The sequence below is a fragment of the Schistocerca cancellata genome, chromosome 8 (assembly GCF_023864275.1).
Source record: "Schistocerca cancellata isolate TAMUIC-IGC-003103 chromosome 8, iqSchCanc2.1, whole genome shotgun sequence".
NCBI lineage: Eukaryota > Metazoa > Arthropoda > Insecta > Orthoptera > Acrididae > Schistocerca > Schistocerca cancellata.
The window spans coordinates 200,398,358-200,414,998 of record NC_064633.1 but is presented as its reverse complement, the minus strand read 5'-3'; the positions used below and the strand labels follow the sequence as shown (position 1 = coordinate 200,414,998).

The 16,641-nt window shown below is 41.0% G+C and overlaps 1 protein-coding gene across 2 annotated transcripts in view; it reads left to right on the top strand.

Annotated features, from left to right (window-relative positions):
* LOC126095034 (dual oxidase-like) overlaps positions 1-16,641 on the top strand; it is a 261,993-nt gene that overhangs the window by 118,969 nt on the left and 126,383 nt on the right. For both annotated transcript variants that reach the window (XM_049909698.1, XM_049909697.1), the window contains 2 exons: positions 6,468-6,653; positions 14,362-14,502. In XM_049909698.1, the coding sequence (XP_049765655.1) occupies positions 6,468-6,653; positions 14,362-14,502 (327 nt within the window). The remainder of the gene's footprint in view (positions 1-6,467; positions 6,654-14,361; positions 14,503-16,641) is intronic.

The window sequence follows — 16,641 nt, the reverse complement described above, 5'->3', positions numbered from 1 at the left end:
ACACTGATAACCATTTAGGAGTTTCTTCATGCTAGGAAACAGATAGTCAGGTCAGGTGAATATGATGGTGGTCCACCAGTCTGAAACACAGGACCTTCAGTTTGGCACCAACAACTTGGGATGTGTGTGAAGGGACACTGTCCTGCAATAAAATAATCCCTCTAGTCAATTTTCAATATGTTTCGTTTTCCTTCACCTAGTCGAGGAGGCTGGTATAATACTCTCCAGTTATTATAAGGTTCTAAGGTACTCCACCAGCACATCATCATCTCTGTTCAGAAAACAGGTGTCATAACTTTTTGACAAAGTCAGCAACTCCAAGAACAGATCAGGTATTCAATGAAGAACCATTCATATCCTCTACATCTACATTCAAACTCTGCATACCACTATGAAATGCAGAGCAGTCAAATGAGAACCTTAAAAGTGTAATTTAAAATCGACATTTTGCGCCGTTGCTTTGTAAGCTGATAGCACTGTTTCCAGTGATGTAGGGAATGCTCTACAGATAGCAGCATGCTGCAGACGGTTGAAATGCGACCACAATACCAGTTCAAAGTGGCTGCCCTGTTTGCAATGTGCGTCAAGGAAGAACAACGTTCAATCCAATGTTTTATGAGCAATGCAGGTACAAAATCTATTGAAATCCATCAGTGAATGACGGTCCAGTATGATGATGCATGTCCATCACTGCAGAAAGTGTAGGAGTGGAGCAGAAAGTTTGAAAATGGAGTGACTTCTGAGACAGACAATCAGTGCCACGGTCAGGCCCTCCGTATTGTGACACTAGAGTGTACTGCAGCAATTGAAGCCATTGTAAAGTAAAATCACCATGTGATGATGGATGAAATAGCCGCAAATCTGAACATTAGTCATGGCTCAGCACATTACATCATTCTTTAAGTGCTTAAGTTTCACAAAGCATCTGCAAGATGGGTGCCATGGCAGCTCACTTCCAAATTCCAAGAGCGACATGTTCCGCCATCTGTGAAGAACTTATGCAGCACCTTGAAGCAGAAGGTGATGGCTTCTTCACAAGAATTGTTACAGACGACAAACCTGGGTACTGACACCAACCTGAGACAAAGAGGGCATGCAAGGAATAGTGCCATTCCTCATAATCAAAACCCAGGAAGCTCCTGATGCTGCCTTCTGCAGGTTTTGTTGGCCCTCTTTTGAGGTGAACATGGCATTGCCTCGGAACACTACACGACTAGGGGAAAACACTGCCACCAGTGCGTCATTTTCCAGTACATTAAAAATCAGCTTCGGCCTGCAATAACAGCAAAGCAACAGGACAGAGTGCTTCTTTCAACATGAAGCTCTGGTTGTCTGCATGTACACACACACACACACACACACACACACACACACACACACACACACACACACACACCTGTTTCCTGTCAAGCAGCTGCCATAGCATCTGGGGGTGCATGCCATGCTGATGCATGGTGTGCAGGTCTCGGTAAACAGCATTACACTCATAGGCAACTATTCACATCCATGTAATCACGTGTCCGCATGATGCCACACCTGTATTCTTCCACCTAAAGGTACTTAGGTCACTGCTCAGCCCCTCCATGGTCAGTTCAGTTCTGGGCTCTAGACCACTTGTGAGTTGCCCTCAGGCCTACACTTTGGACCACAATCCCTGCTGGTGCCAGCATCCATCCAACTTGGTGCCCAGTCTAAGAGCCGCTCCGGAAGGTATCGCTTCCTCAGCTCATTGCCAGTACCGATGATCATGGACTTCGTCATAGCATCCATCGCTATCCATAATTACAGAACCGTGATTCTCATGTGGACCTTCATCCTCTAATAAACAAACCGTAGTTATTGTAATCAATGCTTATCAAGCACATCTTTGGTACACCACTCAGCCATGGGTTACCACAAGAAACAGCTCTACATATATAAGGACATACACAACAGTAACATAGTACTGCTTACAAGTTATCACTTATGAGTGCAGCCATATCACCAATGTGACCAATGATGAACTTGATAATGCATTATACTGCAGAAGATAATGGTTCCAAAGTTGAGGGTAGGCTTTCTTTCCAAACACAGGGATGGGAAACCTAACAAATTTTCATAAGTGGCTGAGAGGCAAAAGGAGACAGTTGGGAAAGATGTGACTGGGGATACTGTATATTTAATATTTAGCAGTTCCAGTACTTGACATGCTGACCGAGTATTGGGGAAAAAAATCTACTATTCAGCTTATAAGTGAGAACTGGCTGAAAGATGGTAACCCACAAAAGTGCCTTCATATAATGCCAGATGCCACACCAGACAATATCTCAAAAGTAAGAAAAAGCAGAAAAGAAGGACTCTCATCAAGTAATGGAAAGCATAGTGCACCAGAGGAAAAAATTTACTTATGTAAGGACTGATCACAGTACTAGAGCACCTTTATATTAGCAAGAAATAAGAATTCCATGAATAACTGTCCACTTGTCAAAGAGACCTTGTTGATATAGATTTAAAATTACACATGAAATTCGGAAAACAGGTCTTAGTGCAAATTTTCTTGTGTTACTTTAAATGAAAGACACTTCTGCCATCCGCATTCTACATGAAATCATAAAATAGACCTACAACATCTGTGAGGTACTATTGTCATAGGAGTGATCAAATTCACAGATTATTAGATGCTGTCATTTTTTCCATTTTCCATTGTGCCTTAGCTGCTTCAAAATTCATGTTCCATCTTTGCAACTAAATGAAAGAAAGTTTGTTTTTTTGTCACACGTCTCACTTCTTTTATTTATGAAGCATGTTCTGTGGCCTGTAATACATGTTTCTTTTTATACATATATTAAATGCTGGTTATAATGTGTTACACTGTTACATTATCTCATGTTTTTCAGATTAGAAACAACTTTTATACCACAAATTTCATGAGGATAAATTATCGTTGGTGTTATTTATGATTTCTGATGTATGGTCATGGAGATGTATCCATTTGGTCATCATACTCCAACTGGCAGATTTATTACAACACGCCACTTGCACTTTTCATTGTGTGATCAACACGTGTGTGTTTACAATGTGTAGTGTTGCCAACTGTCACTGTGTGTATTTTTTCGTCTTTTGTTGTGTGGTGTGTGCGGTTTGATTTTTTTCATTTCTTTTGTGTCTCTGTATGTGTATTTCGCGTATGAATGTGTCTTCCTTGTGAGGGAGTTTTTTTTATGCATTATTCTTTGTGTGTGTGTGTGTGTGTGTGTGTGTGTGAGAGAGAGAGAGAGAGAGAGAGAGAGAGAGAGAGAGATGGGGGGAAGAGAAGATCTGTTAATTGTTTATTCTGGTTATGTTTCAGATTTCTGTTAATTACTGTTTTAGTGGCTAACATGATCAGAGTGTTATTCCTTATATTGGTCATTAATTACTTTCCTTTTCACTGCACACATTCTTAGTAAATGAAAGTTTTCATGTATTCTTTGTAAATGAAAGTTTTCCTGTGATGTCTGGAGCTTTTTGTTGTGATTGTTCACTCTGATAATTTTCGTGTCTTGTTCCATGTTGAATGATTCATGTCCATGTTTTATCAGATGTTCAGCACAAAAGTTGAGTGGACATATTCATACCTGAAGCTTCTTATATGTTCTTTATACGTAGTTTTGAAATTCCTGCCTGTCATCCCCAGATACACTGATTCAAAGTCTTGCAATTCTAACTGGTACACACCTGCTCGTTGGTACTTACCTGGTTGTTGTTAGTAAATGTGATTGGAGTGTGTTTCTTGTTCTGCAAACATCTTTAGTATATTTACTATCGTAAGTATTGATTTGTGTCTTAACGTTAAAGTGTTAAACATGTCATGAGTGTTACTGTTTGCTGTTTCCATGTGTTGTAGTGTCTGTGGGGTTCTTTAGTGCTTGTGTTCTCTGCTTGTTTTCATTTTTCTTTAGTTGTCTTTTGATTTTTTGGTTGGGTCTTTGTACTATATGCGTGTCGTAACCATTGTTTGAGGCTACGAGTTGTATTGTTTATAATTCTTTTTCATATTTTCTTTGCTGAATGGGATATTATTTAGTCTGTATAACAAGTGTCATGGGCGCAAATTTTTTATTTTGTGGGTGGTTGGATGAAGCATGTATAATTGTATCTGTGGCTGTAGGCTTTCTGAAGATGTCAAATGTGTCCTTGATGCTGTCTCTCTTTATTGTTATATTCAAGAAATATTTTATTTTTTTGCCACGGTGAATTGAATTTTCTTATGTATACTAGTCATGACTGTATAAGTTTACCCATTTTCTCTGTTGGTTCATCTAACATACAGATTATATCATCCAAACGTGTGTACCAGTAAACAATTTTGTATATTTTCTTTGTGATGACTCTATTGAAGATTGTGTTTTCTATGTGGTTTATGAGTATGTCTGACGTTATGGATCCCACTGGAAGCCCATCTTTCAGTAAGTACAATTCCTTTTCATTTGGAAGTAATTCTGAAATGTGATTGCTTTAAGGGTTTCGGTTATTTCATTAATATTGTCTAGCGGCAGTTTGTTGTATATCAATAAGTTTTCTTCAATTATATCTAAAAACAAAGATGATGTGACTTACCAAACGAAAGCGCTGGCAGGTCGATAGACACACAAACAAACACAAACATACACACAAAATTCAAGCTTTCGCAACCAATAGTTGCTTCATCAGGAAAGAGGGAAGGAGAGGGAAAGACGAAAGGATGTGGGTTTTAAGGGAGAGGGTAAGGAGTCATTCCAATCCCGGGAGCGGAAAGACTCCTTACCCTCTCCCTTAAAACCCACATCCTTTTGTCTTTCCCTCTCCTTCCCTCTTTCCTGATGAAGCAACCATTGGTTGCGAAAGCTTGAATTTTGTGTGTATGTTTGTGTTTGTTTGTGTGTCTATCGACCTGCCAGCGCTTTCGTTTGGTAAGTCACATCATCTTTGTTTTTAGATATATTTTTCCCACGTGGAATGTTTCCCTCTATTATATCTATATCATTAATTTGAACCCAACAATTAAGTTTTCTTCAATTAGTTTTATAGTGTGTAGTGTGTATTGAGGTTTCTCTATGTTGAAAGAGTCATTTCAAAATATTGCTTTATTATTTTATTCATGTGTTTTGCCACATGGTATGATGGTGCATTCATGAATTAATAACAGGCCTCAAAGCAATAAGAGGTTTGTGCACATTGTCTTGGCTTCTGAGTACTGGTGAAAAATATCAAACCACACAGACAAAAGACGAAGATAAAAACACACAGCAACTGTTGACAGCAAACACACACATGTGGATTACACAGTGAAAAGTGCAAGTTATGTGTTGTAATAAATGTGGGTGAAAAAATGCTGGATATCAGCCAGCTGGAGTATGAGGACCGAATGAACACATCTCCAGGACCGTACATATCAACTAACAACCTCACGAAATCTGTGATACAAAAGGTGTTTACACTCCGAAAAACAAGGGAAAACCAGGAGAAAATGTAACATAGTAACATATTGTAACCACTATCTATTATATGTATAAAAAGAAACATGTATTACAGGCCACTGAAAATGCTTCATAAACAAAAGAAGTGAAACACGTATTGCAAAAAACAAACTGCCTTTCATTTAGCTGTGAAGAGGAACCTACCTCCATGAATATTAGACGTTATTTTACATGAACTGATGAATAAGTGTTGATGAATTTGTTAGTAGTAGCATCACGAATATTTCTTAAGGACAGTTTAAAAAGGAAAAAGCATAGATATATCATTTCTCAAATGAAATAATGTCATTTGATCATATAACAGTGTTGATAATAAATGACCTTCCCCTACCTGTTGTAATATGTTTGATTAAGCATACATTTGCACAGTGCTATCTAATTATAGTAGTATAAGTAGTTGCAGACTATTGTCTGTAGTACAGTGCAAGCCTTAGCTGGCAGGCTGGCAATACACTTCTGCTAAATCAGTGTCAGCCACTGGTATTCTATGCTTGTCATATGTGTATCAGTCTGTAAGATGCTTGTACTCATGTGGTATCTTGTGAATGGATAAGAAAAGACTTTTGTGTGCATTCAATAAAAACCTACCTAATTCTGAGCACTGATGAAGCAGTAAAAAAATTCAGCAACTAAACTAAAGGTGATATTCACTATCGGCAACTGCTTTACACTTTGATGTAGCACTAAAACAGCCACATGCCTTTCAAAAAAGAAAAAGCAACTAAAACAACACCCTCATATGAAACATGATCCAGCGAATTATTTCCTTACACAGAGCAACTATTATGACAATATTAAAATGTAGCTGAAAGAGTTTGATTAAAACAGTATGTCTAAATATGTACTGCAATAAGTTTCTCATTAAAGTACAGCAGCAAAAAACAAACAAATTCTCTATCACAATAGAAAGCATCCCTACCAAAAGAAACATCAGTTGCTATATTTCCTGTAGACTGTTATGAGTTTGTTTTTATTTTTTATTTTTTATAGGTCATAAAATTTGAAGCACATCTGATGCGTACAAACTTCCTTCGGAATCTGGAGGAGTTTCTGAAAGAATTGAACACAAGGCAAGAGAACTTCACAACTCCACTTCAGCCTGCTCTTCAGCAAGCTATCACTCGAAAGGCACGCCAAATGAGGCTTGAGAAGTTTTTCAGGGTTGTCTTCTCACAGGTAAAGATACATTACAGCATAAAGAACATTTAAAATGTATAGACAGTGTGATTTTTAACACTATCCTTTACACTGATCTGTTAGCAAATAAGCATAAGACTTAATAAAAATCATTTCTAACATAGTCCCTTGCACAAGTAAAAATTTTAAAGTTTTATTTTAACAGAACCTCTCGTAATATGCATGCCACTGTTTTATGTGCCATAATCATCAGTTCATAATGATGAAGTAATTCGGCCAGCAGCAAGGTTCCTATCCACTCTTTTCTCACTGTGAACTACATTTCATTTAACTTAAATGCAGTTATTATAACTCAGTTGCAATCGTTGTCTACTTACTTGCATTTACCTAATTTGCTTGTGATTAATGTTCTAAGACATACCATTCTACATGAATGTTCAGAACCTTTGAATGTTTTTTCCACAGCCATGCAGACTTCTGCTGCTGTATTCATGTCCCTTTTATGGGAATAATGTGTCTCGTACAGTATGAGTATAATACAGGAATGTGCTTTTCTACCTCTTTTCTTTCAAGACTTTTTCATTTTAATGGATTTGAAGGAGAACTTTAACATCCCACAGTTCATCATGGACTAAATGCACCTTCATGACAAATTTTTGTGTCAAATAATTTTTGCTCCCGATCAACTTTTCAACTATTAGAAGTACAGATGAGGCTGTACCACTCTTTTTTGGTAAAAATGTAAACTCTATCCACAGGTCCTGGCAGGCCCCAACTGTATAAAATAACCAGCAATCTGCCACAATCAATTGATTAATGATCAATTTAACAGGGGAAAAAACATGTGACTAGTTACAAACTGAATTTAAATTTCTGTGCACAACTTGTATTTTAACATTTATACACAGTTGCTTTCACACCTAGTGGTGGGTGCATAACCATTCACTGAGCAGTTTTAGTATTAATGTGAGAGCTTTGTAAAAGAACATTTTATTAAATGAAAAATCAAGATGTGCACCAAAATGACTACACATATGCGAACATGCAACACCCAAAGTATCAGTAAGAACAAGGAGTAAACAGAAAACTGTTAATATTAATTTACATATCCCAACAAGGTGTGTGTAACATATCAAAATAAAACCCCTGATCAATAAAGATGGTGGATGATTTTTGTAGGAAAACAGGTTATTGTCCTTTAAAATATTTGCTGCCTAAGGTTAAGCATTGCTGACAATGTATGTAGAGGTCTTGTGTATTTTGGGCAAGACAGCTGGTGGAATTTGGTTGAATTTAGTGTTCACAATACATTAAATGTCAGCAATGCCAAAATATCATTGTCCTCTCAAGTGCTTCTTCAATAGAGAGAGGAAAGGAAACAACTGGCAGGGACACATCCTGGTGGGTAAGAGGTTTGGTGGAGCAAAACATCCCCTTAAATGCCAGGACAGCTGGAGGATTATGGGCATATGAGACCATACATTATCAGACACATACACATACATCAGCATGCATAAACGTTGGCGAATACTACACTGATTAATACTTCATTTGTGATACATCAGGAATTCTATGTCTGGTTATCTTGAGGAGGCAATCCAGATGTCCATATAGGTACTTGTATTTAATGTTATGCCTTCTTACAGGTATGCTTTATGAATGCTAACCGCCAACAACTGAGCTGCCCATAAGTGACCTTAGATAAAGGTTGGTTTAAAAGAGGTGGGGAAGGGACCAAACTACGAGGTCATCGGTCCGTTGTTCCTAATAAAACAACGCCACAAGTGTGAGGATAAAATGGACGAGACATATAACACATAACAGAAAGAAAGGAAAAACCACAAGAACGAAGGAAAGGCAACGAACACTAAAAGGAACAAAAGAGGACAAGAAAACAACAGAGATGCTAGAAACAGAAGAGAGTAAAACAAGAAAGCAGATTACAGTGTCTGGCCGACCACGAGAATAAAAAGGAGAAGCCACCCACTCCGCAATACATTAATACTTCCACCCTAAAAACACGAGGGTGGAAGACACAGAGGGACAAAGGACATGCGCTAAAACCTACATAGAACTATAAAACCCACTCTCACAGATAAAACTTAAAACTAACGATACTGCTGAGGCATCGTCACCCAATACCGAAGGTAGGGAGCTGGGAAAGTTAAAAGTCTGCCGAAGAGCAGCTAAAAGAGGGCAATTCAGCAAGAGGTGGACAATTGTCAGTTAGAAGTCACAGCAACCCAGAGGTGGGTCCTTGCGACAGAGTAGGTAGCCATGTATGGCCAATGCGGAGCCGGCAGTGAACAACTGACTCCCTGAGAGAGGACCACATGGAAGACTTCCACACATTCGTCGTTTCCTTAATTATACGCAGCTTTTTGTGTGTACTGTTATGCCATTGCGTCTCCCAAAGCCTGAAAACCCTGCAACATAAGACAGAACACAGGTCAGCTTCAGGGATGCGCGTCTCCAGAAACGGTTTGTCTAGCTTGATGGCAAGTTCATTGCCTGGTATTCTGATGAGTCCAGGAGTCCACACAAACACCACTGAACGATGGGACCGTTCCAGGGCTTAGATGGTCTCCTGGATGGACGCTACCAGAGGATGGCAAGGGTAGCACTGGCCGATAGCTTGTAGGCTTCTTAATGAGTCAGTAAACAGCAGAAATGATGCGCCAGGGCATGAGCAGATGTACTCAAGAGCATGAGGTACGGCCGCCAGCTCCGCAGTGAAAACACTGCAGCCATCTGACAAGGAATGCTGTTCAATATGTCCTCCACGAACATAGGCAAAGTCTACATGACCATCTCCCATCGAGCCATCAGTGTAAACCACTTCAGAGCACTGGAACACGTTAAGAATCGAGAGGAAGTGACAGAAGAGAGCCACAGGGTTGATGGTGTCGTTAGGGCCATGCGAAAGGTCCAGACGAAGCTGCGGCCCAGGCGTACCCCATGAATGCATACGTGAACGGACCGTAGGTAGAGGTGGTAAAGGGAAGGACTCCAGTTCGGAGAGAAGGGATCGCACACGAACCGCAATCATTAGCCCCGACCTGGGCCGCCGATGCAGGATATGGACTGCCGGGTGGGAAAAGGACATGGTAATTCAGATGCTCAGCAGAACTACGAATGTGTGCAACGTAACTGGTGAGTAGTTGTGCATGTCTGATCTGCAATGGAGGGACCAAAGCCTCCACCAGTATGGTGGTCACCAGACTCGTCCTAAAAGCTCCTGTCACTATGGTGCACAGGGTCGAGCAAATGCAACGCTGAGGGTGCTGCCGAACAATAAACTATGCTCCCATAGTCAATTTGGGATTGGACAAGGGCTCTGTAGAACCACAGCAGCGTAGGGCAATCTGCACCCCAAATGGTGCTGCTCAGGCAACAGACGACATGGAGGTACCGCCAGCACTTCTGCTTAAGCTGACAAAGACAGGTCAATCGAGCACCGAAAACCAGTCCTAAGGATCGATATGTTTCCACTACAGTGAGTGGATCATCATGAATGTAAAGTTCTGGGTCCAGATGAATGGTACGACACCAACAGAAATGCATGAGACACGACTTTGCGGCTGAAAACTGAAAGTCGTGGGCTAGAGTCCATGAATTCTCCTTGTGGATGGCTCCCTGTAGGCGATGCTCAGCAACACCAGTACTGGAGCAGCAGTACGAAATGCAGAAGTCGTCTGCATACAGAGAAGGTAAGACGGAGGGCTCGACAGCTGCTGATAAGACTGTTAATTGCCACTAAAAATAGAGATAGCCTCCATTCTCCTGGATATGGATGGAGCTATGGGAGGCACCAACTTGGACACAGACAGTACAGAGGGACAGGAAGTTTTGGATAAAAATCGGGAATAGGCCCCGGAGACCACACTAATACATGTGGCAAGGATATGATGTCGCCATGTCGTGTCGTATGCTTTACGTAAGTCAAAAAAGTCAGCAATCAGGTGTTCTGGAAAAGGCTGTTCGGATGGCAGACTCGAGGGCCACAAGATTATCAGTGTTAGAGCGGCTCTGGCAAAGCCACCCTGACATGGAGCCAGTGGGCCACGTGACTCCAGGAACCAACCCAATCACCAACATACCATATGTTCCAGCAGCTTACAAAGAATGTTGGTGAGGCTGTTGGGCCAATAACTACCCACATCAAACGGATTTTTACTGGGTTGTGAGCAACGGAAAGACGGTGCCCTCCCTCTGATGAGGAGATGTCGCTTGTAGTCAGATGAGAGATGTTTAATCATCTGGCTGGGGATCCAATCAGGCACAGGAGCTGTGTCAGGGCAATGTGCAAGGGCACTGAGGAGCTCCCACTCTGTGAATGGGGCATTATAGGATTCACTGTGGCGTGTAGTGAATGAGAGGACGTTCCCTTCCAGTCACCGTATGAGAGTCCGAGAAGCTGGGGAGGAGGCGGGGGGGGGTGGGGGGGGAGGGTAATTCTCCAATGCAGAAGCTCGAGCAAAGTGCTCGGCAATCGTGTTTGCGTCAGTAGATAACATGCCATTTATGGTAACACCAGGAACACCTGTTGGAGTCTGGTACACAAAAAGATGTTTGATCTTTGCCCAGGCTTGGCACCAAATGGTTGACACGTATCTCTCCCAACAATCCTGCTTCCATCGTTTGATAAGTTGGCGAATGCGGGCACTGAGCCATTTAAAGGCTATGAGATGCTCCAGGAAAGAGTGCCGCTTATGCTGCTGTAGAGCTCGCCAATGCTCATTAATAGCTTCAGCAACTTCTGGCGGCCACCAATGGACCTCGGGCACTCTAAAGAGCGAGGGAATGAGGGAACGAGTTTTCTGCCGCAGAAACAATTGTGCTGGTCACCTGCTCAACCATCACATCGATGTTCCCGATAGGGGACCATCACATTAGGCCGAAACATGTAAGACTGTTTTTAGCCGCCTCTTACGACAGGCGGGAATACCTCGGGCCTATTCTAACCCCCCGCACCCACAGGGGAAGATCTTAGGTAAAGAAGGGTGATTTTTATCAATGTTGTCACTGGCAACAATAACACAGGACGTCCTAGGTACTGCACATCTTTTACACTTTCTTTTAGCATATTTATTGATTGTTGGTTGTATTTATCCTGTGACCATTCATTGTTTACGCTTCTTTCACTGCATCCACCTCGGCATTATCAACAAGTCATTCCAAGTGAAAAGTTCATTTTTGTGTGATACGTGTTAAATATTCGCAAACAATTAATTGTGCTTCTCTGTCAGAAAGTGGTGGATAAATATAATTCCTCGTGTCTAAAAACCGTTGGGTGCAAGCATACCATATGGTAGTATGGACATGGTAAGGACATTAAAACTACTTTTCCACTAAACAGTCAGGCAAAATGTGCCTCAGAAGGCAGTAGCAAGCAGTTGTCAATCATGAAGAACTAGCAGCTCTGGTAGAACTTGACTCTTTCTAAATTGCAAGCAGCACAGCAATGACACTGGATTAATATACAGGGTTTCTTTTAATTCATTAATAACAATATTATGAAAGATAACAATAGTATGAAAGGGATAGTTGCTACTCGCCATACAGCAGAGACACTGGGTCGCAGATAGGTACAACAAAAAGACTGTCACAAAATAAGCTTTTGGCCAACAAGGCCTTTGTCAAAAATAGATGAGACACACACAAAACCACTCTCTGTTGCAGCTGAAGCCACACTAGTGTGGCTTCAGCTGCCACAGGCTGTGGTCAGAGTGTGTGTGTGTGTGTGTGTGTGTGTGTGTGTCATCTATTTTTGATGAAGGCCTTGTTGGCCGAAAGCTTAGCCTGTGACAGTCTTTTTGTTGTGCCTATCAGCAATTCAGCATCTCCGCTATATGGTGAGTAGCTACTATCTCTCTCATAATACTGTCAGGACCGAAGACCTCAGCAGTTTGGTCCCACATGAACTTACCATAAAATAATATTGTTACATTCCATTGTGGGTTTTCCATTGTTTAATATTATGAAAGGAATAACAAGAAGGCTGATTAACATGTGAACTTTTGCCAAAAGACTTTCTTCTAAAGTAGACAACACACACACACATTCACGCAAGCACAACTCGCACACACATGACCGCTCTCTCTCACCACCGAGGCCGGAGTGCAAGCAACAGCACATGATCGGAGAGCCAATCTGGGTGGTTGGGGTAAACAAGGAGCTTGGGGCAGGAAGAGGGAGGGATAACAGGGTAGGGTTGGTTCGTTAGTTGGGTGGGTGGTTTGAGGAAGGGGACCAAACATCAAGTTCATAGGTCCCATCAGATTAGGGAAGGATGGGCAAGGAACGATTTCCTTGCCCATACCCTTTCAAAAGAACCTTCCTGCATTTGCCTGAAACAATTCAGGGAAATCATAGGAAATCTAAATCAGGACGGTCGGACGTATGCTTGAACTGCCGTCCTGAATCCGATTTCAGTATGCTAACCACTGCGCCATCTCGCTCAGTGGTAGGTTAGGGGACAGTTAAGTGCTGCATGTGGGTGCATGTAGGGACATGGTGGGAGCAGGGTGGGAACACACCACAGCTTGGTGCAGTCAGGACATTAGACCGGTTCAGGAGGTAGGAAGCGGAGTGGAAATGGAGAGAAGTAGAGGAGAGAAAAAGAGACTGTGAGCAAATTGGTGGCATAGAACGCTGTGTAGTGCTGGAGTGAGAGCACAGAAATGGACAGGTGGGTGAAGGACAGGGACGAACAAAAGTTAAATCTGAAGCTGGAATGGGGTGGGGAGACTTACGGGAAAGTGATTCAGAAAAGCTGGTGTTGGCAGGAGGGATCCAGATGGTGCAAACTGTGAAGCAGTCAGTTAGGTGAAGAATGTTGTGTTGGGCAGCATGCACAGCAACTGGGTGGTCCAGTTGTCTCTTGGTCATAGTTTGTCAGTGCCCCTTCCCTGCTCTCACTCCAACACTAGACAGTCTTCTATTCCACAAACACACCACAGTATTTTTTTTAGCAATCTATCCTTTTCGATATACTGTTACTCTTCCATCCCAGATTTTCCATTGTTTGATTTTGAATTCACTAAAAATACACAATACATGACCAGAACTTAAATTATAATGTATTGGTTGTTTCATGTATCACGTATGTGATAATTTGTTACAATATGGAAGATGATAATATATGTTTTAAGTGTTTCTGTGTCTGTAGGGTGGTCAGTTAAATAATTGTTTTATTTACTCCACAATAATGACATAGCGAAATTGCAAGTGAAGTAACAAAATCATTTGTCTATTTATTTAGAAAAAAAAACCATGGGCAACATACACATTAAGCCAACCCACTTCTGTGACCAGTCACCATTCCACTCAGCTAAGAGTCACCTCACTTACTTGTTTTCTAGTATGTGTTTCAATACAGTTCTTTTTCTGCTACGCTGGTAGTGCTTCATCAATTAGGTTGGACTCCTGGGAGAAGACATAGATCATAAGTTTATCAAAGGAATTGTGCTGGTATTTGTCTTTGATAGGACACAAAAAAACTGAATCAGGATGCATGTTGAATGGAGCTGCCCCCAACTATCATCCATTTTGAATGATCTCATTCAGTAAACCCTATTGCTCAGCTTGTAGAAATAATCTCACTGTAGCTGTACAACAAAGATATTTTTCACTTTATGATATCTAAATATCAGTTTACTGAAAGAGGAACAGTTATGGGACTCAGGTAAGATAAAAACGGTATGTAACGACTACATTTAACTAGATTTGTGCTTTCTTCCTCTAGGCTTTCAACATTTCCCGATCTTTGGCTGTAAAAGAGCCACTCAGCGCTGGAGTCGCAAAGGAAGTAATTTATACAGAATTAACAATAAATGAGTTTGCTGAAGCACTGAGTATGAGGGCTGACTCAGAATTTGTAAGAAAGGTATGTATCTGAAAAAATTAATTTGTGTGAAATGCATCTGCTGCAGTTCGTTAAAGTTTCCTGGACAATATGAACAAGACGTTACAATGACATGTAAGTACACCTACTGCAAAACATTAATGATTTTTGTACATAGGTTCACACTGTCCATTTACAGATTAGTACATACAGTAATGTTCTGCAGAGAAATAGCAAGGAAGTGTGTCAGTCTTTTACACTATTTCTGGTGTTTCTAAAATTCTATAACAAGTGTCAGGAGAGTGATGATTCTGAGGCTCAAAGAAAGAAATATTGTTCTTACTACTGTGTGTCCAACAACTTGTTGGGAGAGAGATTCAGGCATTTTACAAACTGTGGTACCACAACCTACACCAAAGTAGTTGTCTACTATTCAGAGAATATAGTACATATATTGTAATATAGTTTAAAAACAAGTCAACAAAGAGTACTGGCAGGAGGGTGAGGGGTGTAAAAAGAAAGAAAAAAGAATTTCTATGATCTTGCCACGTCCTTCGATTGTGCATATCATGTATAACTCTACGAGGGAAATTAAAAGTTTATAGTAGACATATTCCCTTCTACATGGATGGAGTTATATCTTAACACCAGCAAACAGAAGTTCACATTTACAAATGATATCACAGGAACAACAATATCCAAGGAATAATACTGAATTCAGAGTTGAGAAACCTTAAATGTGGTGAACTGCAAGATTTGGTGCTTGGCCCACTCCTATTCTTGACGGACATAAATGATTTATCAGGGATACTGGAGGGCTCTCGGCTTTGTTCTTCTTTAACTCTAACTCTGCATTTCTTTTTATTACACCCAATTCACTTTTTAGTATTTAAGAATGGACTCCATTTGATACATGAAGTTGATTATAAGCCGCAGTCTAACATCAGGTTTTTAAGAAAGTAATTAAATATGATTATCTTCATTTAGCATGTTGTTTATAATTAAACATTCCAAGTGATTCTTGTTTATTGATTCCTATCTCTCACTGAAATGCCGAAACACCTTAGATATTATTATGTGGTGTAGGAATTTCCTGTTAGGAAACATTCTTTAAATTTTTGTTGCTTATATCGTAAATACATAATCCAGTCACTTGAGGTGACCACCACCTATGTTTAATGTCAACCTGCAATAGCCACTCACTGACAGCCGGTGGCAGCATCAGCAGTGGAGGGTATGCAGGGAACAGTGCAGTCGTCATCGTATCGAGGTAACAGAGCGATTTATCTGACATCCAAAAGGGCATGACCATTGGATTTTGAGCCATGTCTGGAAGCATTTCCTAAACCGCCAAGTTTGCAAACCATTTCAATGCCACCATGTTTAAAGCACACTGTGCATGGCAAAATGACTCCATCCAAAACTGGCACCAAGGTGACTATGATGCACCACAGGCCCTAGGTGACAGGGCTGAAAAGACAGCTGCAGAGATGTGTATGGCCGAACAGATGTTCCGCTGTCGAGCAACTGACCACCGAGATGAACCAAGAGGACTATCAACAGTGCGTCCTCAATTACCATTCAGCGAATGTTGCCACGTACGGGCCTCCATCTAGATCACGCGCACCCATGCGGACAGCTCTTCCGCCAGTGAGGAAGGCTGGAATTTGCATGCCCGTACTGCAAATGGACGTCCACTGAGTCGCGACAGGTGGCCTTTTCAGGTGAACATTATTTTATTCTACATCGAGCAGATAGCTATCGTTGTGAAACGTCTGCAAGCAAACAAAGATGGAAAGTTATACTCTAGGGAATGTTTTCTTGGCATTCCCTCTGTGATCTCATCATCTTGGAAGGCACAATCGATCAACATAAGTATGCAGCTAATCGTTGGGGGGCATATCCATTCCTACTTGGAGTTTGTGTTTCCTCAGCACGATGGCATCTCCCACCAGAACAAAGCAACATGTCATACAGCTCGCAGTGTACATGTGTGGTCTGAAGAAGACGGGATGAGTTTTCTGTACTCCATGACTGGACAGTTTATGTTAATGATCAACTGCTTCAGAAATTATGAACTCATAAAAGCAAAACATTATATTAATATCAGTGACTTAGGCACGTTACAAAGTGACAGAAATGCTATCCCTATACTGCATCATCATATGGGGTTACATTTGT